The sequence below is a fragment of the Phoxinus phoxinus genome, assembly GCF_949152265.1.
Source record: "Phoxinus phoxinus genome assembly, chromosome: 3".
NCBI classification, from domain to species: domain Eukaryota; kingdom Metazoa; phylum Chordata; class Actinopteri; order Cypriniformes; family Leuciscidae; genus Phoxinus; species Phoxinus phoxinus.
The window spans coordinates 39,030,406-39,051,411 of NC_136878.1; the positions used below are offsets into that span (position 1 = coordinate 39,030,406).

At 35.0% G+C, this 21,006-nt stretch overlaps 2 protein-coding genes across 4 annotated transcripts; both read left to right on the plus strand.

The window, feature by feature from the left end:
• Positions 1 to 425: 425 nt before the first annotated feature.
• atp6v1g1 (ATPase H+ transporting V1 subunit G1) lies at positions 426 to 4,900 on the plus strand. Of its 2 annotated transcripts, XM_079608766.1 has the most exons (4): positions 426 to 611; positions 1,800 to 2,020; positions 2,745 to 2,845; positions 4,091 to 4,900. In XM_079608766.1, exons 2-4 carry the CDS (start codon positions 1,939 to 1,941, stop codon positions 4,262 to 4,264), a joined length of 357 nt encoding a protein of 118 aa, XP_079464892.1. In that variant the 5' UTR covers positions 426 to 611; positions 1,800 to 1,938; the 3' UTR covers positions 4,265 to 4,900. The 2 variants fall into 2 exon arrangements, with proteins under 2 accessions (XP_079464892.1, XP_079464891.1); XM_079608765.1 differs by lacking the exon at positions 426 to 611 and having other exon boundaries at positions 1,364 to 2,020.
• Positions 4,901 to 5,694: 794 nt separating this feature from the next.
• On the plus strand, positions 5,695 to 20,849 carry slc31a1 (solute carrier family 31 member 1). 2 transcript variants are annotated; one of them, XM_079606925.1, is made up of 5 exons: positions 5,695 to 6,260; positions 14,773 to 14,903; positions 15,117 to 15,189; positions 17,758 to 17,926; positions 18,937 to 20,849. In XM_079606925.1, exons 2-5 carry the CDS (start codon positions 14,796 to 14,798, stop codon positions 19,136 to 19,138), a joined length of 552 nt encoding a protein of 183 aa, XP_079463051.1. In that variant the 5' UTR covers positions 5,695 to 6,260; positions 14,773 to 14,795; the 3' UTR covers positions 19,139 to 20,849. The 2 variants fall into 2 exon arrangements, with proteins under 2 accessions (XP_079463051.1, XP_079463052.1); XM_079606926.1 differs by lacking the exon at positions 5,695 to 6,260 and adding an exon at positions 12,741 to 13,044.
• The last annotated feature ends 157 nt before the right edge of the window (positions 20,850 to 21,006 follow it).

The window sequence follows — 21,006 nt, forward strand, 5'->3', positions numbered from 1 at the left end:
ATCCCATGCGGAAGTCTTTCTTGTCGAGAAACCTGACGCACGTATAAATTCTCCTCCTCCTTCACATCTGTCACAATAATTTTAATTTAATCTTTACCTTTGCAGTTTATATAAATCATAGTTCACACATATTTCAATAGGGCATCTTGTTTTATCTTTATTTTTTATTCTTTTTTTAAATGACAAAGCTTTAACAACATAAGGGCAGATCTTTTGAGTGCAGCTGATGACGCAGTGAAGTGACGCTCGAGTGATAAAGAATATTCCAATATACAAATAAGCTTTCCTTCGATTCCTCCGTATACTCATTTTCTTTCCTTGCAGCCTTCCCTCACATCCTACAGGGGGTGGAGCTGAGACGCAAGGAAAGGAAGCAAGGAAAGGAAACGAGGATGCACAAATAAGAATTGAGAAGCACCCAGTGTACCAACAAAACTTGATTGGATTGGTTTGGTTTTGTCAAATTCAAAACTAATCACTCACATAACCCTGAGTTTGTTCAACAACAATCATGGAACGAGCCCCAGGGAACATGAAGGTCAAGAATACAATAATACAGAAAACAAACTAACATAGCAAATAGTGGGGCTTACAGAGCTAACAAGACACAGGTGAGTGTCTTTGGGAGCACTGAAGGGGAACTAACTAAAAGAACTTCCAAGGACTACAAATCAGAAACAGGAAACTAAATCAAGCATGCAAATCCAGACAAGAAAGAAGTAACACATGGCATTTTTAATTTAAATTTGTGTTAAAGTTTTAGTAAATGTGTTGTGTGTTTTGTAATTTTTTCTTAAATATCTCTATATAGTTTTATTTATTTATTATGTTTTAATTTATTTAGCTTGAGTTTTTTTAAGTACTTAAATTTAAAGGAATAGTTCACTTAAATTTAAATTCTGTCATCATTTACTCACCCTCAAGTTGTTTCAAACCAGTAGCCTATACATTTCTTCCTTCTGCTGAACACAAAGGAAGATATTTTGAATAATGTCAGTAACCAGTTGATGGACCCCATTGACTTTGTAGAAAGAAAGAAAAAATACTATAAAAGTCAGAGATTACTTGCTGCACAATGGTATCGCTCATTACAACGTCAAACAATCTGTAAATAATATGAATAGCCTTTTGCTTGACAGTATCATACAGCTAATAATGTACAAACCATGTTCCTGTTTGCCATCTCATAGTCAGACAGCTGCCTTCTAAAAATCAGCACCTTTACAAACGCTTTGAACAACTTTATCATAATATCGTAATATACATTCATATAGCTACATAATTCACCTGCTATATTGCTAAATGTAATATCACCAGAAAAATATACCTACCTGGATAACCTGGCTTCTTTTGAGACTCCACTGATTCAGAGAATAATTAATGATTTGCTAAAGCCCGCTGGCAGGCAGGTTGGTAACAAGGTTTGTGATGTAAGAAACACCAACGATTTCAAACCGCATTTATTATACTGTCTTTAGTTCACTGCTGTTTTAAAGAGAAAATACTCCGCAATATCTTGAAGGTATATTAAAAAACACCACATATAGACATATAAACAACATTAAAAACTTGATTTTCACCACAGGGGGTCTTTAAGTTAATAACAAGTTACTATTTAAGACCTACAACCGTTGTTTAATTAGCCAAGCATGTAAACTCACATCCTTGTTGCGAAAATAAAAAAATAAAAAATGTTTTAATTTAGGCTATTTAAAAACAGTGAGTGCAATGTTTTATCAAAAATCCTGTGGACATCCTGTGCCCCCTAACGGTAGCGTGAAATTATGACACTCTACTAGTCTCGTGCAGTCACGTGATTGTCATCAGCGGTCCAGTGTGACGCTTGTCAGCTGACGTTCAGTCGACCTTCCACTGCAGGAGATACGGACATCATAACATCTCCATCCGCAGTGTTTCAAATATTCCCCTTACTGAAGTATGGCGAGCCAGTCTCAGGGTATCCAGCAGCTGCTGCAGGCTGAGAAACGAGCCGCAGAAAAGGTCGCCGAAGCCCGTAAAAGTAAGTGGTCGTTTTGCTTGTCAACGCTACAGACTGGCGCTTAGCTAACATGCTAACTTAACTGCCCAGCAAATCATTAGTCTATGTATAGAAAAAACAACGGGGTAAATGAACGAATTGGCTGGATTGAAAATAAAATGGCATATCTCTTATTATATCATATTATTTCCATTGTCGACATGGAAATGTTCACCGTTTTTTTCAACTGCTAACGTTAATTCTCTGTCGTGTGACACAGACTGCTCGGTAGAAAAGCCTCTATGGATTTTACACCAATTGTTGACATTTAACTTAATTATTCATTATGGCTCATTTCAGCTACACTGAGGATGTTTGTAAAGGTTTTAAACACAAAGTAAATACGGCATCACCACATTTTATCCTTTGAAATCAGATTTGAGCTCGTCACTCTGTTGAGGAATTTTCCACATGTGTGTTGTTAATCTTGTTGGATATATCAGGTTTCAGGATTATTCTTTATTATAGTGAAGGAAATCATGACTGTAAGTGTACTAAATATTTTTACTGGAGAGTGACATTGACTCACTGGACGTCCACTCAGTTCCTGTTTTTATATAGATTTTCTGCTGGTGGCTCTCATTTCCCAAGAGAGGAATTTCCCTGTTAGAGCAATATTTGACTGCATTATATATTTTTTCCTCTCTGTTTAGTCTATACAGTTATGGGACTGATATTAATGTATTATTATGTGTTTTTTCAATAGGGAAGAATCGGCGTCTGAAGCAGGCCAAAGAGGAGGCGCAGGCCGAGATTGAGCAGTACCGTCTGCAAAGGGAGAAAGAGTTTAAGACAAAGGAGGCTGCGGTGAGTATTATACATTTTTTGATTCAAGGATCCATCTGTATTCATATCAGTATTTCTCTATTTACCTGGGTGAAATCTTGTCAATATATATTTCAGTACTGTGCTTTGAGGAATGCTTCGAATGTCTGGTTATTGGCAGTTATAATGTCTTGCTGTTATAATATCAAATCTTGCACCGTTTTACTAACGTCCATATAGTCCAATAGTTGGGTTCCGGGAGTAAAATCCCTCTCGTTTTTTCCACAAGGGATTTTTTTTTTTTATGATAACTTTTAAACCTTTAAAGACAGACCTAGTAGCTATGAGAACACACACACACACACACACACACACACACACACACACTATATATATATATATATATATATATATAAATTGCATTTTTTGCAATAATCATAAAAATATTTTGTTTCTACATACTCAATCAACATGTTTAAATTAATGACATGTTTTATTCTATTATGTCATTTGCAATGCTTCATGGGATTGTAGTTATTTCCCTCATTAAAACCGTTTACTACACAGTCCTGTACCTTTCTCTTTTTGTTAGATTTTCATATATATATATTATTTATACATGTATATAATTATTTTTTTGCTTTAAATACAAGTTTGTAATGTTGTGATTCATCTTGTAGCTGGTTCATGGTTTATAACTCTTTCACAAAATAAAAAATCCCTATGGGAAAACTGAACAGGAAAAAAAACGTTGTGGGCAGATACTTTTGCGCTTTATTAGGTTTATAGGAGAAAATGTGAAAGTTTTATTCATTTTAAAGAGCTTCTATTTTAAAATGTTAATTTTTAAATTGCATCATGGATCCCAGAAGTTACCAGCCTATCTTCTAAATGTAATTAACTGAAATGCCCCCTGAAATTTTAATTAATATTATAACCTTTAAATAAATACAATACTCACTTTTCTATATAAGTAAGATAAGTAAAATAAAGCAACAAGCTAATATGTGTTTTACTTGGTCACCTTACACCGGGTAAAGTGTGATGCACACCTTAAGTTATTGCTTTTACAACTGTTCAATAAATAAGTACATTAAGCGGTTACGAAAATCTAACAAATCCTCTGCAGTTCCATCACGGACCCCTAGGGGTCACACGTCTTCTTGACAAACCCTAACAGATCCAAATACCACCATACCGTAATTGGAAGAAACACACTTGTGCATTAGTATCAGTTCTGAATACAACTGTTGCATCAAGTTAATGTCCCATCGCATGGTCCTGCAGGCACTAGGGTCCCATGGAAACTCTGCTGTAGAGGTGGATAAGGAGACCATTGATAAGATGAAACACATCCAGGGCAGTTTTCAGCAGAACAAGGAGGCCGTGGTTGGCAACCTGCTGAAGATGGTGTGCGACATTAAGCCAGAGATCCACGCCAATTACCGCGTCGCTGGATAAACCAACCACCACATCCGTTACAATCTCTAAAGGCCCACACAGCACTGAGACAAAGACTGCTACTGGACATATCACATGTTACAATCATAATATTAACATCGCTGGACTACACTGCTTAATGAAACACTTCTTATCTGTTTTGCAACACATTTCCTGCGATTTAAAAAGATATTCATTGATGCATATACCAAGGTTCTTGTACTTTACATACACATTCCTGCATTGTTTTTCATTTGCTTGCATATATATCTTTGATATAATCCAATGCAAGTCTTTGTCTCTGCTCTCTTGGTTAACTGTAGTATTGTCTGGTTTATCAGAGTGAGCTTCTTTCTTCGTGAATGATACCTTTAAATGTTTGTATGAGTGCTGTATCTTGATGCTATGTTCTTAATTTATAAGTAATCAGATGTTATTGTTTTATCTAATTGATGTATACAGTTTAATTTTTTTTCAATGGCTCTTTTGTGACAAAGCTCATTGTCTCATACCATTATCTTAATGTAGTAATAGTAGTTAAATTAGCCCCACAGTTCCTCCCTGCGCTCTTGTTCTGTATATGTCGGTGGCATTCCTCTATTTGAACCTGCTGTGAAAATGTAATAATAAATGTATCTGTGTACAAATGGATCCACACTATGTTTTCCATGTGAATTTGTTCCACTTGTTTTTCTAGAACGATGCGGATGGATCACAGTTAGTGAATATTGCTTAACTACGATCTACTCTGGATCTAACTTAAGTTTTTAATAAATCCATATGGCTTAGAGTGATGGTTAAATGCTTTTGACTGTCAAATGTCACTTGCCACTTTAATTCTCAAGAACCAATTTACTATTTGTAGACTTCAGCTGCAAAAACACCCAGGTTCGTCTGACATTTTTCTTTTAAATGAGAATTTCTATCAGGCTCCTATGCTTAGGTTCTGTCATTTCACTTTGATGGCAATGAAAATGTTACTATTTATTGAAATTACTTGAGAAAAAAAACATGTCACTGATAAAAACATAAAAATGCTCAAAAGTAAAATGTCAGACGGACTTTGCATGTGAAGTCTTAATTTATAAAACAAAAACGTGTTCATAAGCTACTTTAGATGGTTTCACAACACAATATTTACTTTATGGAGAAAGATCAGGCACACTTTGCTCAAAGAGCTTTAATAAAAAGCTAAATTCTGTTTCCAAATCTATATGTTATAATCTACACAAATTTATTTGTTGTAGCAGATGTTTTATTTATTTTGACTCCATGACACATTAAAGTTATGAAATGTCTTATTCAGTATTAGTAAACGCACATGCTATATGTACATAATCACCCGAAAAAAAGCAAAAAACCCTAGAAAACTTATATTTAAAGATCCTCATAAATCTTCATCAACATCATGAAACCTCTTGCATAAATTTGCCATGTGGCAACGGAAGTACGGGAAGCCACAGTACTGTAGTGAATATGCCACAAAAGTCCCCGGAATGCATTTCTATTGAATGCGGTTGAAATCTTTTCAAAATACTTGGTTTTTAAATTGTCTTTATTTTTCATTCTTCAACAGAATTGTCAATACACACTTGTGGAATATATGGATGGAAAAGTTTTTTCTGAATTATTATTTTCAAGTTTCTTATCCAAGCTAGCAACTGAGAACAAGCTCGGAATATTTTTTGTGTGTTTTAAAATAATACTAATTGTTTAAAACGTTAAAAAATACCAAGAAGAATAACAAAATTAATTGTGTGTCAGTGTTGTTATTTTTATTTTTTTTACCGACTAGTAAAGAACATGCTAAACAAAATGTTCTCTCGGAGAAAACGGGACTTTTATTGTGTATATGATTCATTTTTGTAGCTGACTTCACTGGAATCTCTCCTCCACTCGTCAGAAGAAACCGTGAAAGCAAAGATTAGTTAATTTACTCTTGTCCCAGAACTGATGATCTGCAGTGAATATCAAAGTGACTAAAGGAACCCGTGGACGGATTCGTCGCATAGTAAAGGTGAGGTTTACGTGACTCTCAGCTCTGTGCGGTAGTTTTGCCTGTAATCTCTGTTGCTGTGACCTCTGAGAAGACATAATTCAGCTCTTCTAGTATCTACATCAGGCAATAAAGCATCAAGGCAACTGGGTTATACTATACTGTCAAAAGAGTTGTGTTTGCGGGTCATGCAGGTCATTCGTGGTTTATCATGCTCACTAATTTCACTTTTCTTAAACTTGAGTCATAAACTGATATGAAACTGCCAACGTTATCCTGAAGCATAATCATCTGTGATCACTAGTTTTTAGAGTGCCCTTGAACACTATTTAAACCTAAACATTAAAGGAATATCTCACCCAAAAAATGTAATAGTCACAATGTGCTGTCCATAATGTTCTTTCTAATCCGTACGACTTTCTTTCTCAGCATGTGCATGTCCTGTTCATTACAATGACTAATATATTTATCAATATTTTGAATTGGGTTTATTTCATTTATTATATATTTTTTTTCTTTTTTTTTTGGTAATTATTTCGTTTTCATTCTGAATTTAGTTGGATGGATGTTTTTTATTTTAAAAAAATATTGTTATTATTTAGTTCAGTTCTTTATTTAATTTTAGAACTTATTTCATTTATTTATATTTTACTTTATTTTAGCCTTAGTTTAGTTTATGAAAACTGATTTTTTTTTTTTTTTTAGTTAATAATAATGACAATAACACCGTTTCAGGGTTTTTGCAAAAAGCAGTACATCCAAATGCAGCTTATGGTCATGTAAATGCATACACAACATTCTTACAATTTTTCAAGAGTGTGTGTGAAAAAGGCCGGATAAATACTGTAATAAAAAGGTGGGGGGAAAGCTGTTTACTGAGCTGAATGTTAGAGGGGTTAAGAGCCCACTGCGAACACAATGCAATGTAAACATGAATGCTGTTTGTGCTTTAAGCAGCTTTCGTGCAATAACTGTTTCCTGGTGTTCATGTAAACCAGTGGTTCTCAATCTTTTTTTACTTCAAGGCCCCCCTGTTGTCCACAACAATATTCAAAAGCCCCATGACTTTTTCCAGTTGTTTGTGATTTACTGGATGAGGATTAGACTTCTGAAATAATTTTTACACACAATTAGAGCTTCACGATTCTGGATAAATTGAGAATCACAATGTTATTTTGTTTAAAATAGAGATCATGATTCTCCCACGATTCTGAACAGACTAGCCTACTAAACAAAATAATATAATTTATTAGAGGTGACAATTTTATTTGCTTCAGTCTATTTAAAAAATAATAATTTAATTACTATGATTTTTTTTTTATATATAATTCAAATTCACTTGTTTAATTACTCAATGAATCAGCATTTTTTAACAAATCGCTTGACCGAATGATTCAATGACAGATACATATTTTAACAGTCACTTGTCGCCACCTACTGGAGTAACAATGTAATTGATACAGTCTTTATTTGAAGTGTCAGGTTACTTTAAAATGGTGATTTACTCCGCAAACTATAATCTGTTCTATAATCAGATCTATAGATGTATAATTTTATAGATCTGTTACTATAAAAGTCAGAATTGCGAGTTATAAAGTCAGAATTGAAAGATATAGTCTATATCACACAATTATGACAGTATAACTGGGAATTTTGACATTTTAACTCGCAAGTGCGAGTTTAGGCTATATCTTGCAATAGTGAGAGAAGTCAGAATTGTGAGATGAAAAAGTTGCAATTATCTTTAAAAAAACAATATTCCGTGGCTTTATTCCATATAAGCACCGTAAAAGTACTAGTTAATAACATGCATGCAGTATTGCACATCTCTTGTAGCTTTTTGATAGCTTTGTGTGAGGAACAGAGCGAAATGTAATCTTGACATCCAAATAGCAGCTTGCACATTCTTCTAAACTTCTCTTCTTTTCACTGAAAGGAAAAATGGTCCTTTCACATCATTGTTAGATATTGATTCTGTCCTCTTCGAATGACATTAATGGCTTGAGTAATGGCTTGAGCTGCACAACTATGTTAGACTACAATGGGGGGGAAAAATCAACTTACTTTCGCATGACTTGCTTTTGTTCCTGGAAACATTTGAGAAGGAAGTTAGTATCAAAAGTAAGGGAAAGAAGGCCACTGGATCATTCAACGTGTTTATTTATAGGTTGATTGTTTTGCTGAACCAGAAAACCAGGTGTGGAAACCCGGCACCCTGGTTGGATGAGGTCCTATGCCATATTTCCTCTTCATTTTCTAGCGTGTAGACGAAGTAGTATGTCTTTTTAAGCTTTAGTAATACCACACATCTATTGGGCGATTTTTATTTTATTTTTGATCATGTGTTCATTTAAAAAGAAAATTATAATATGACTTGTGTTTGTCTTCTTGGTTTTATTGTATTTATGATATTTGTATTTTTGTAATACAAATTTTGCCATGAAAATAGCCTTAGATGCTGACATGGCATTATCTATCTTTCTATCCATCCATCCATCCATCCATCCATCCATCCATCCATCCATCCATCCATCTATCTATCGGGCAGAATATATCTTAGGTTTTACCTCTCTTCGGAATTACTCTTGTGTAAACGGGTGTAAAGTACTTTGATTTGGATCTGTAAGTGCACTTGCAGGTCAGGGTAACACAACACTATACCTGGTTGTCTGTGTGACTGTGACTCTTTCAGATAAAAGCATCTAAAATGTCTCTCTTTAGACTGTCTGTGTGTCACAAACTCACTAGGCTGATTCCCCCAGTGTAAAGTGACTCATTTCACTGATAAAGACAGTCCTATTGTGCCACTTTATAGTCAGCTGGCTAAAGTTGGTAATAATTTGGATACAGTATATAAGCTATAAGCTTCAAAACCACCTAGAGCTTGACATTTAAACAAATATATAAATGATTCAACTCTTGTGTGATTATGATACTTATTAGGCCTATTAAAAATTCAAGCTCAAATGATGGTTTGGTTTACAAATGAATAGGCTGTAGGCATATTGCAATATGGTTTGAGTATTTCATCATTGTGGTGTCCATGTTGGTTTCTTAAACTAGGGCTTTTATAAAAACTGAAATGTGTTAGTTTCACTCACAGGCTGGTTATTCTCAAATGAATGTTTGCCATCAAAGTTTTGTTTCATTTTTATTTTAATCTCTGGCGTCAATGCTCAAACCAGTTTTCACTCTGATGTGATGCATTTTGTTACTATTTAGTCAGGTCTGAATCCTCGGTAAATCTCACAAGGAAATGTCCACGTCATGTTTCCCAAAAAAATTAAAAGAAGATTTTTTTTGCATTTAAATTGTATTTCCCTTTCTTTCTCATTACTGTAATCTGAAAAATATAATAACATTATTGATATCTTGATGCATTTAAAAAAATCTAAATCTTAAATCAAATTCACACAAAAAATGCTAAAATGAAATACTGTAATATCCTTTTTAAACATTACTATAAGTTTAGCAATTACAGTAGTTGTAATGAAAATGTCAAAAAATCATAATAGTCCTAAAATAGGCTCTATTTTCAAAAGGCATTTTGACCTAAAACGAAAATACGGTCAATCTTAAAAGTGGAGTTTCCATTCTAATTACGCTTTTACACGAAAGTTTAACTCGAGTAGATCAACAAAAAGAGCCTAGGTTTAATTTTGGCAACAGTTACATATTTTGTAGAAACTTTTAAAGTTATCTGGACAACTGTCAGCTGTAACCGCCAGGCAGACGATAATAACTCACTCTGATAATAAAAACTGTGCTTGTCTAACATTATCCAAACATCCCTCTTTGTTGTACACTAAGCTAAGCTGGATGTTTTTAATAAACGCTGACAAAAACTTTACAGTTAGGCTATTCAGAATATAAGATGGTAAATATTTAATTGACGAGTTGTATATAACCTAGGGTGTAAGTTTACCCCAAAATCCAGTTTATCTGACACAGAACGGTAACTGCAAATCCACATTTCTCTGCCTGGATACCAGTAGGGATGTGAAACGATTAATCGCATCCAAAATAAAAGTTTGTGTTTACATAATAAATGTGTGTGTATAATTATTTTGTATATATAAATACACACACGTGCATATATATATATAGCCCTAGATACCAGTTGTTTCTGCGAATTGCAGCGGTCCTTTTGATTCACAGCCCTATTTATTTTCATTCATTTATTTTTGACCCTGCTTATGATAATACAAATGTTTCACCTTGTAAACAATCTCTGAAGTGTAGTCCACCACACAACGTTTTCACGCTTGATCTGTTGAACGATGTATTTTGTGAAATGCGACTGAAATCGTTGCCTAAATCCAATCAACAACTGGTGCATAGACCCGATAGTCGTTCTTTTCAATCTACTTCGAGTCTGTTTATCATTACAGGGTTGTCTCTTTTGCAGTTGATGTGATTTGTTTGATCAACTGTATAAGTCACAACTTCTGGTAAACCAAACAAAACCAACATTCAACATTAGACCTGTTTGCTGTTGTGAAATTTTGAAACGCAATATATGTGCCAACTGCTGTTGAGTTGCTCTTTGTACCTCATCTTTACCTCTGCACTGAAGTTGGTATATTATACTACTAACGCCGTTGAACACTAGTTCATGTTGCCCCCTTCATTCATTTGCGTACTTTCCTGTTTTATGACCTGATGAGATGGTAATGGGGTCTAAACATCACAACGATCAGTAATGATTGACCAAATCCTCCTCCTTTATTCATGCACTTAGTGCTGAAAAGGGCATTGATATAATCACTTTTTACATGAGTAAGGCATAAACAAGTTAGTATAATTAATTACCATTGAAATTAAAATATTTAACACTAATTTTTAACACTCTTTCTCACAACCCCAACCCCCATAATTTGTCTGTTATTTATATTATTGAAGACAAGCACATAGCTTTTAATTGAAGTCCTTACAGTTCAACATTGTAAAAAGCTGTTCTTTGAACATCAATAAAGTTAAATCAGTCACGTACTTTCCATAACTCAAGCAGAGGTTTGCATTGAATTGTCATTGTGACTGTTGAGGACTTATCCTGGCCATATTTTGCGCAAAGAAATCAAAACCTATTAGGACCAGTAACATTTTTTTTGGCATTGTGACTTTAGACAAATTTTCTTTAAAAAAAATTCAGCTGTTAAGTTATCAAGAGAAAATGTGCACAATAAGTTTGCTGTCTTTAGCCAAATTTGCTGTCTGTCTTCAGTTTGCATGCATTTGTCATTGTCATCCTTAAAAAAAAAAAAAAAGAAAATGTTGAACTGGTGTATCTCAACCCCAAACACACACACACACACATTTTTTTAATACATTGATATACAAAAGGATATACAATCTTTGGAATGTAGATTTCGTTAGGCAGTTTCGTATAAAACGCAAGCGTAAACAATACCAAGAAACTGATAGCAGTAACATATATGTGAACACATGTCATGTGACACCACCTTTAATTGTTTAAGCTCTTTTTCTTGACAATTCTTTTTTCAAAACTAGTTTTTACTAATTTAAAGTATCAACATTAGAATTTATGTTTAACATAAAAGATCTACCGGTATGTGTCTATGCGTGCAAAACTGTATCAGCAGCGTTTCCATCAGCTCAGTGTAATTTTGATCCGTTTAACCTTCAATATTAAATCCAATAGTTTTGATTTGACATTTTTGGTCACTACATAATTCCCATACTTCATTCTAAAAAGTAACTCAGGGATCCTCATACCACAACTTAAATAAATGCATTGTTGCAAGTAAAAAAAAATAATTATTGATTTAATTAAATCTTTTGAGTTCTGTTGATCATTACATTAACCTAATATTGTGTGTAATTTCAACATAAATTTCTACGTTATTTTTATTTATTTTTAAGTCGTCGTAACTTAATTAAATTGTCTTGATAGCTTTGGAAATGTGTCAGCGGATTTAAGGTCCCAGCATGCTTTGCATAGGACTGGATAAGCAAAATAAATGTTGAAATTTGACATTTAAAAGAGTTTATTTTATGTTGAAGTTCATTGTGCTAAAATGGAGGTAAACACACTATATTGACTCTACATATTTACTTGCTAAACAAGTTGCATTTATGTAACTTTTAAGTTACATACTAAATGTGTTACATGCGCTATTTTATCTGTGGCATTTAACTAAAAGATAAGATGTGATAAGATTAATTGGTTCCAGGGCTGTAACTTTTTTGATTAATCAAATTTTACAAATGATTAAGTTAATCTAACTCAATGTAGTTTGTTGGTCGAATGTCATTTTATTCTAAGTGGTTATAACTCAAAAAGATTGATGCAAAGTTTTTTGTTTTTTTTATTTTTTTTGTCGATATTTTTTTAGTTTTCTGTTTGTGTTGAAATAGTTTTTGATGATTGCTGTTCAAAAATGTGGAAGATAGTCATAATACAGAATGAGTAGGTTGTGCAAACTTTTTACTGGCACTATATAGTGAGCAAGAGTGGATTAAGACAAACGTTTTTTTCAGGCACCAGGCTTTGTGGGTGTGGATAAAACCTTGTGATTGGATTAATGGCAGAAGAGGGAAATGAAAGGCAGATGAGTGGTCACATGACAAGTGTGACCATGCACACACTATACTCCTACTGCTGTTCCTGAACACTATCACTATCGGGCTGCACTTTACACGCTCACTGCACCTGTATGTCAGAGGAAAGTTAGAAGAAAGGACTGACTGGAATTACTTGCACATTTTTGTGGTTGCCACACAAAAAGATACTTTCATAAGGAACAAAGGAAGCCAACTGAGAGAGGTGACAGATTTTGCTTGGGTGAGTTATATCTTTGAAAATTCACCATTGTATCATTAAAACAAAATTAGTCTAAAAAATGTAATGGCAGAAACAAATGAATGCAATATTTAGTTAATATTTTGTCGCGTTTACAAGCTATCCATGGTATCTCAAACGGTAATACCATGGTGCTAAATTATGTTCTATATAATATACCATGTTATTAATTCACATAGTAATTTAAAGAATATTAAACATAGTACTACCAATACACATGTCCAAAAAACTATGGTTGTAGTAGTACCGTGTACTACCAAAAAATCAATTTTTTAAAACAAATCTGAATACCATCTGTATAAGCCGGTATCAAGCTAAAAGTTCAGTCACATGACGTGTTTTACTTCTTGACAACAGTGCACATTGTCTGGCCTCTCAGCTCTGTGATTATGAAGACCGGATTAAAGCAGACGTTTCTTTTTTGAGTGTACTTTGTGACTTGTTTTTTCCCCCCTCTTTCAATGCTCCTCAGTTGACCTGGTTTGGTCGCCGAATCTGAGCTGAATCTGAGGGAAAATGACATTCCAGACTTGTAAAAGACTAGCCAAGTGTCTGTTTAGGCAAACACGGACACGCTGACTAATGGTTAGTGCAGATAGTGTAGATAATCATCTTCATCAGTCGGATGTGTGTCTTGTACAGCCATCTCTGATGTGTGTTTTATCCCTGAGGCTGTCGCAAACCTTTAGGAAAGCATGTTTGCTGCTCAAATGGGAAAAGTAATTGTTTTATAGAGGCATGTATTAGATTATCTGGACGACGTTGTCTAAGTGAATAGCCTGGGGTTGCTGGGACATTCGATTAGTGAAGGTCTTTTGGATCTGTTATTCCTTTCTCAGCATTTAATCACTTTTCAGGAATTGAAAATAACCAGGGGCTTCACTTAATACAATAAGTGACCCTGAAAAGTATCTTGCTGTATATATAAATAAATATAACTTTTGTTTATCTTTTGAAAACACAAAAGAAGATTTCTGACCCTAAATATAAAGACATATTTATGTCCCTCGTATTAAATGATTGCGCCTCCTCAGAAAACCACTCGACTCGTATGGATTACTTTTATGACGTTTTTCTGAACTTTTTGAAGCGTAAAAGTTTTAGTGGAATGGACTTTCAGTGGAGGGACCGAAATCTCAGGTTTCTTTAAACAAATCTTTTGTGTTTCAAAGATGAATGAAAGTTTTGCGGGTTTGAACGACACAGTAAATGGTGACCGAATTTTCATTTTTGTGTGAACTATCCCTTTAATATATCCACTAAATTTCACTGATGCACTAGTTCATTAAAAGTCTTTACAAAAGTGGCTCAGAAAATTGAAGATTCAGTTTGGTTTGATATTTTGGATATAATGCAGTGACATTATATACATGATGTTTACAAATGTCTAAATACTTTTTACTACCTCAGCTGCTATTTATTTTTTGGCTGTTTATTTGAACCTGTTGATCAGGATCCTTATAGATTATCCTTACGACTCATTTCATAGTATCAAGCTTTCATATATCCCTAAACGTACCAGCTGGAAAGTGGAAAGCTACTTTCATGATCCAGGAACACTTAACTCAGCTATATATGTTCTGCTCCTTGCGTTTTCATTTAGCAGAATAGTCATTTCATGTCATAACTGTTTTATTTTATTATACTTGAGAGCTGTCAGACACATAACTTGAATCTGTAAGAATGGTTTGTACTCTGATCTCTCCCCAGCACCTCTGTACAGTAAGAGAAGTATGTCACATCAACACGTTCATGAGGACCACAGCATGGCTCCTGAAACACACTCGCATGGGGACCACATGACGCCCGACGCGGGTAACGGGCAGCACATGATGATGATGGTGAGACTACCTGCAATTCATTAAGCCTGAGTGTCAGTATCAGTTCACTTGATAAAAATCCACCTTAGCTTTAAACAAAGATGTGATCATGTTGTCCTCATTTGAAGCTGCTGTTCAATGGAAGTAAGACTGCTTCTGCATGTTATTAGAATTGCTTTATTCACTGTGTAAAGATAGGTTGAAAACTGATTCTTTGATTCATTATACTTTCAGCAAATGACCTTCTACTTTGGCTACAAAAATGTGGAGCTGCTATTCGCTGGGCTGGTCATCAACACCCCAGGAGGTAAGATGCTCTTTTTTTGGTTTGTTTTTTTAATTGGTGAAATTTTGAAATGGCCGTTATTAAACTAACATATGAATTGGTAACTACTTGTGAATATAAATCGGAATGAATATACATATGAATTGGCCCTATCGTTTTTCACCCCAAATTCCATTTTATTTTCCCCAAATTCAGTGTTTCTGTTGTAAAGATTAACTAAAAATACAAATGTATTATCATTAAACAGTGGTAATCAAATAAATGCATAAAACTTTAACAATTTATTGAACCTTTTAAAATGCAATCAAATGAAATTTGAAGGATTCCTTTAATTTTTTGGCAAACAAAGTTAACTGGTTAAGTTAAGTAAAGAGGATGAAAAATTGTTGTATTCCTTCAAAAATAATGTTTGTGTGCAGTTTTGTCTACTACACATACTCAAAGACGCAGAACAAGAAGACTTCATATTTAAATAGCAGTCTTTCTGCGCATTAATAATATTCACAGACACGATCTAAGACTAGTCTCTTGGACTGGATTCTGTGTTTCGCATTACAGAAATCACACGGCCCTACTAACAGGAGCAGCTTTTTAAGAAATAGTTCACAAAAATGAACTTTTTGAAAAAAAACTTAAAAAAAAATAAAATAAACAAATTCTGTCATAATTTACTCACCCTCATGTTGTTCCAAACCTGTGTGACTTCTGTGGAACATAACATATATTTTAAGAAATGTGTCATTGTTTTTTTTGTTTTTTTTTCCATTCAATGGAAGTCAGTGGACTTCAATGTTGTTTGGTTCACAACATTCCTCAATATATCTATTTTTGTTTCTCAAAATCAACATAAGGGTGAGTAAATGATGACAGATTTTTATTTTTGTGTGGACTATCTTTTTCAGGGCTGTTTTAGCAGCAATCTGCAGTGACAAAACAATAACAGTGTTATCCAGTTAAATTAGCATTTTCGTGGCAACTTTTTATGCAAATGAGCATTGACTTAATGCACCAATTGAAAATTTAAATCAACAGTACCGTGTCTTGCTGACCTCCAATACTTTCACTGTAGAGGTGACCTGAAACTAGATACTGAAACAAAAACAAAACCTGTCACTGGATGTTTAATCCAGTGTGAATAATGTCATTAGATCCCCTGTACTGTGTACTGGCTGTACAGGTTTTACTAGATTGTACTTGTTTTATTAAGCTGATTCATCTTAAAGGTGAACTATGCAGGTTTTTTACCTTAACCGAACAGCTTCGGAGTCATTGGAATGGTCATATTACCGGTACTTTTTTCGGGTTGAATGGTGGTCGTTTCGCACCCCCCTATCGCATGTGAGCAGAAAAAAACACACTTGCAACTTTGGGCCGGCGGGCCGCCGAACGCGGCGTCAGGAAGTATCGCGTGATATCAGGTCTCACAATGTAAAGAATTGCTTTACAGCAAAAAAAATTTGCTAAAATTCTGTCATTATTGCGCTCCCACACGCTGTTCGAATCCGAATGAAGACGACGTTTTAAAGAATGTCCCGTCTGCTTTGATGTCGTTGATCTATTAGCCTCTGGTATCTGAGAGTCGACAACAAGTTTTTCGACAGTGTTGTCAAATATCTATTCCGAAGCTGTAGGGGGAGCTCTATAGAGAAACCTGCGAGCAAAAAGCGAGAATACAGCGAATAAATTCCCGAACCTGCATAGCCCTGCTTTAATTATGAGAACAAAACAATATTTTGTAACCAGGAAGTTACACAAACAATGTAAGGTTTCTTATATGTTAAAGGGGTCATGAACCCCTTATAATAAAACAACTTATAATGTTATCAAGAATTTTACACCAAAAACATCCTAATTTAGAAGTAAAAGCTATTTTCTATCATGTATTGAACCCTCTCTTTCAAACACTCCATTTTGATGGGCGTTTCGCCTTCAAGACTTGGACGTAAACGCCCACTTATATGATTGGGTAACAGTTTTGCATATTAAAATCATTTTCAACATCCCATTACACGTGTGGAAACTTACGATTTGGAAAAATATCTTGTTACAAAGTTAATACATTTGCCCAACAATGTGAAACATTTATGCGTATTACATATGCTTTATAAGTCTTGGTTGTGGCAAGTAATGTTTAATTAACATATAATTGTTATCTGATAATTCATAAAAAATCTGATAAATCCCGTTTTTTTCACAACTTGGCACTTCAAAACGTCTTGTAATCAGAGGCATCTCTATCATTTTGTTGCTGGATCTTGTGTTTGTGTCTCATATGTTCTACGACATGACATGCGCGAATTGGTGGGGGGCGGGGCTAAAGGGGTGTTGATCATCTTCCGCAGAGGCGGTTTTTCATCGCACTATGACGTAATAAGGTGACAAATTACGATATGAGTCATTTTCTGAGCTCGGTTTCAATAAAAGTTGTTTTTGGACTAATGCGGAAGTTCGGAGTTGTGTAACTTACGGCTCTAGTTATAGTATATTATACGTTATAGTATAATGTCAAGATCTTTGTATGTCAAGATCAAGGACAATTAGATTTCTCAATTCCTGACCACTTTAACCTTTCTTCATCCTCGTCTTTAGAGATGGTAGGGGCTTGCATCGGTGTGTTCTTGCTGGCTATGCTCTACGAGGGTCTGAAGATCGGCCGTGAGGTCCTGTTGAGAAGGAATCAGGTGAACGTGCGCTACAACTCCATGCCTGTCCCAGGAGCTGATGGCACCGTTCTCATGGAGACGCATAAAACAGTCGGGTCAGTGAAATGAGTGCTCATGTTTTCAATGCGTAATCTAATCAGAGCCTGCTTTCACACTGCGAGCCTCAGTGCTCAATTATGATTTATTCCTTAGCTCTGATTTTTTGGTATAGCTGTTCACATTGTTGTTTTAAATGTGGCCAATATCAGATCATGGTCCTGGACTGACCCGCATGCGCAATAAAATTATGAAAAGAAGTCCCGCAATAGCTGTCATGCGGAAGTAAACAGATGACATTAACCTTTTAAGCGGCCCCCCCTTTTTTTTTATAGACATATGCATAATGCACATTCCGAACTTAAATGGTTGTAATTCAAGAATGCTTTGGAATATAGATATTAGATTTGTCTTGTTTTAAAGAAGACATTTGGCAGATTTTTGTAGAAGTGAAATAAATTAAGAAAGTTAAACAGAAAAAAAGTTATAGAACTTTGAGTTTATGAAAATGTACAATGTTAAAAATGGAATTATTCATATTTTATATAAAATATATATTTTCAAAGCCTGGAGGACTCTAAAAATGCAAAAAAAATCAAAGCCAAAATTCTGAAAAAGTTGTTTCAAATTTTCGGTTGATATCTAAAAAAATAAGCTTTCAGTAAGATTTTGTTTGGGCGCAGTACCACACTTTTTCACTAGTTGACATTAATGTTAATATAAATGTGTCGCAAATGCAATTTCATGTTTATTAGCCAGTGCTATTGAGTTTTCTGAGGACCTCATTGCGCTACTGTTTGAAAACCCCTGGTTTGCAGGCCTCTATCTCTGAGTGAAAACACTGTTTTTAAAAGTATTTTTCTTTTATCATCGTTGCTTGAATGACGAGGTCAGTAAAAATCAGCCTTTAGCCTGTTTACACTGATTTAATCATCCCTTGTATGTATTCATTACCACACGAATGACCTCTAAGAGGTAAACATGCATTTTCTCGGGTTTCTTCACACTGATGACCTGACATTTGTAATCCCATAATAAGGTCAACACCTGGTTCTGTTCTCTTCTCTAGCCAGAAAATGATGAGTCTCCCACACTTCATCCAGACGCTTCTTCACATCATCCAAGTGGTGGTCAGTTACTTCCTCATGCTGGTGTTCATGACGTACAACGGTTACCTGTGCATAGCAGTGGCGTTGGGCGCCGGCCTCGGCTACTTCCTGTTCAGCTGGAAGAAGGCAGTAGTGGTGGATATTACAGAACACTGTCATTAACATCTTGTATTGAACCTCAAAAAACACCCACTGTACAATCCCAGCATGCATCACAGCAACTCTATGTGTTTGGAGAACTGTATGATTTAATAGTTCTTGGTAAATATTGGCCAAGTAGCTCTTTTTATTTTAAAGCTCTATTTTGATTTGATTTTGATACAATTTAGCCCCATATTTCATATCCCAAATGCTCATCGCCACCAATCCCGGTCATTTCCTCTGCAATGTTGAGATATGTGTGCACAGCCTAAAGGTCGCAGTCACATTCATAAAGGGCAAAAAGGTCCGTTGTCAATAGCGTAGCCACGTATGAAGCTCAGCTCACACAGAAGTCACTTTCAAACCGAGCAGCTTTTTATTGGGCAATGCTGCAAATTCCTGTGACCACTGTGAAACCAATCTTTTGCCCTTATGAACAATCTTCCAATCATTGAAATGGATTGATTTCAAATGCCAAAATTCCCTGAACAATGGAAAACGTGTTGTAAAATTGACCATTGTTCTGTGAATTTGTGCAGAATTGGAATCCACTTGATCGGGAATTTTGCACGAGGGCAAAAGATTTCACAATGGATTCCAAGATTTTCAGCCGAATTCACCAGATTGGCCAACAGAAAGCCAATTGGTTTGAAAGACTTCTTTGCGAGTGGTGCTTCATGCATCACAATTCTATTGACCATAGACTTTTGCCAGTGAAATTTTACTAATGTGACTGTGCCTTAAATGTGACCAGGCCTCAACAGTCTACCTCCACATAGTACTGAGATTCACAGGTTACCTTGTGCATTATAACTACATCTGTTATCCACATCTCCTGATTTATGTCATGTTCGTGAAGGTGCTTCTGGGTGCGATAGAGCCTTATTAAACCCTTTGCCTTAAACGAGGGAACACACACACCCAAGAGGGTGACCGTAGACTCTAAAATCCAAACTGGATCTGGACCCAATATACAAGCACTAGTGGATGGCGGGTGTTTTTTTAAGTTTTTTTTTTTTTGGAGGTTGCTATGGCCAAGTGTTTCACATCAATGAAACTATCGTTAATAATCAGTGACCATTGTTTAGACATAAACACTGGACTGAATGATGTTTGCACAAGAGAGAGAGGTTTTGGGACTCTGAGTTTGCAGAGTTTGAAGTCGAACTTTGCTCCCTTTGGAGTGCTTTTAAGTAAATATGGGGAGATTGGTGAAAAATAAATTATATCTGATGCCAGTGTCACCGATTTCATTTTATAATTTATATTTATAACACTCAACTATGACTGTGTACTTGATATCAATGTTTTCTAGCAATCTGTATGTAGAACCTTTTACGTTGACATCTTTTAAATAAAAAAATGTGGCACATTTGTGATGTTGAGCTAATCATGAGCTGTTAAACATAATAAGGTCATCGCTCTGATAGTTACTGGGTCCCAGAATGTGAATTTTATGTCAAAGTTGATGATAGTTATGCTCCTTAACTGAAAGGGGTGTGCCTTTACATGCGGGACCCAATTAAAGTGCCCAGACTTTAAAGTGTCTGAATTGCTTGTGAAAACAAAAGGCTGGAACCGAAGGCTTTCTTACTGACAAAACCACAGATTTTAAACCAGTAAGCATGTGGGTTTTAGAAGAAAGCCTGTTTAAATTTTTTTTTTGTTCCTTTGTAGATTTTTTTTTTTCCTGTTTTTGTTTGTTTGTTTTTTAGTTAAAGCAGAAAAAAATAAAATATTCACATCATATTTTTGCAGCAGGTGCCACTCTGTAGATTTGACTATCTGGGCTTAGTCCTATTGCAAATGTATTTTAATAACAAAATAAGTTTGCATTGTCTTAGATGGGGAAAAACTACAAGCTTAAGGGTAGAAGGATTAAACGTTGT

Bases quoted from the DNA above. Each gene is read 5' to 3' on its own strand.
- atp6v1g1 (XM_079608766.1), top strand. From the start codon at position 1,939: ATGGCGAGCCAGTCTCAGGGTATCCAGCAGCTGCTGCAGGCTGAGAAA. The intron at 2,021-2,744 runs GTAAGTGGTCGT...TTTTTTCAATAG, and splicing joins GGTCGCCGAAGCCCGTAAAA to GGAAGAATCGGCGTCTGAAG. The intron at 2,846-4,090 runs GTGAGTATTATA...ATGGTCCTGCAG, and splicing joins TTAAGACAAAGGAGGCTGCG to GCACTAGGGTCCCATGGAAA.
- slc31a1 (XM_079606925.1), top strand. From the start codon at position 14,796: ATGTCACATCAACACGTTCATGAGGACCACAGCATGGCTCCTGAAACA. The intron at 14,904-15,116 runs GTGAGACTACCT...TTATACTTTCAG, and splicing joins GGCAGCACATGATGATGATG to CAAATGACCTTCTACTTTGG. The intron at 15,190-17,757 runs GTAAGATGCTCT...CCTCGTCTTTAG, and splicing joins GGTCATCAACACCCCAGGAG to AGATGGTAGGGGCTTGCATC.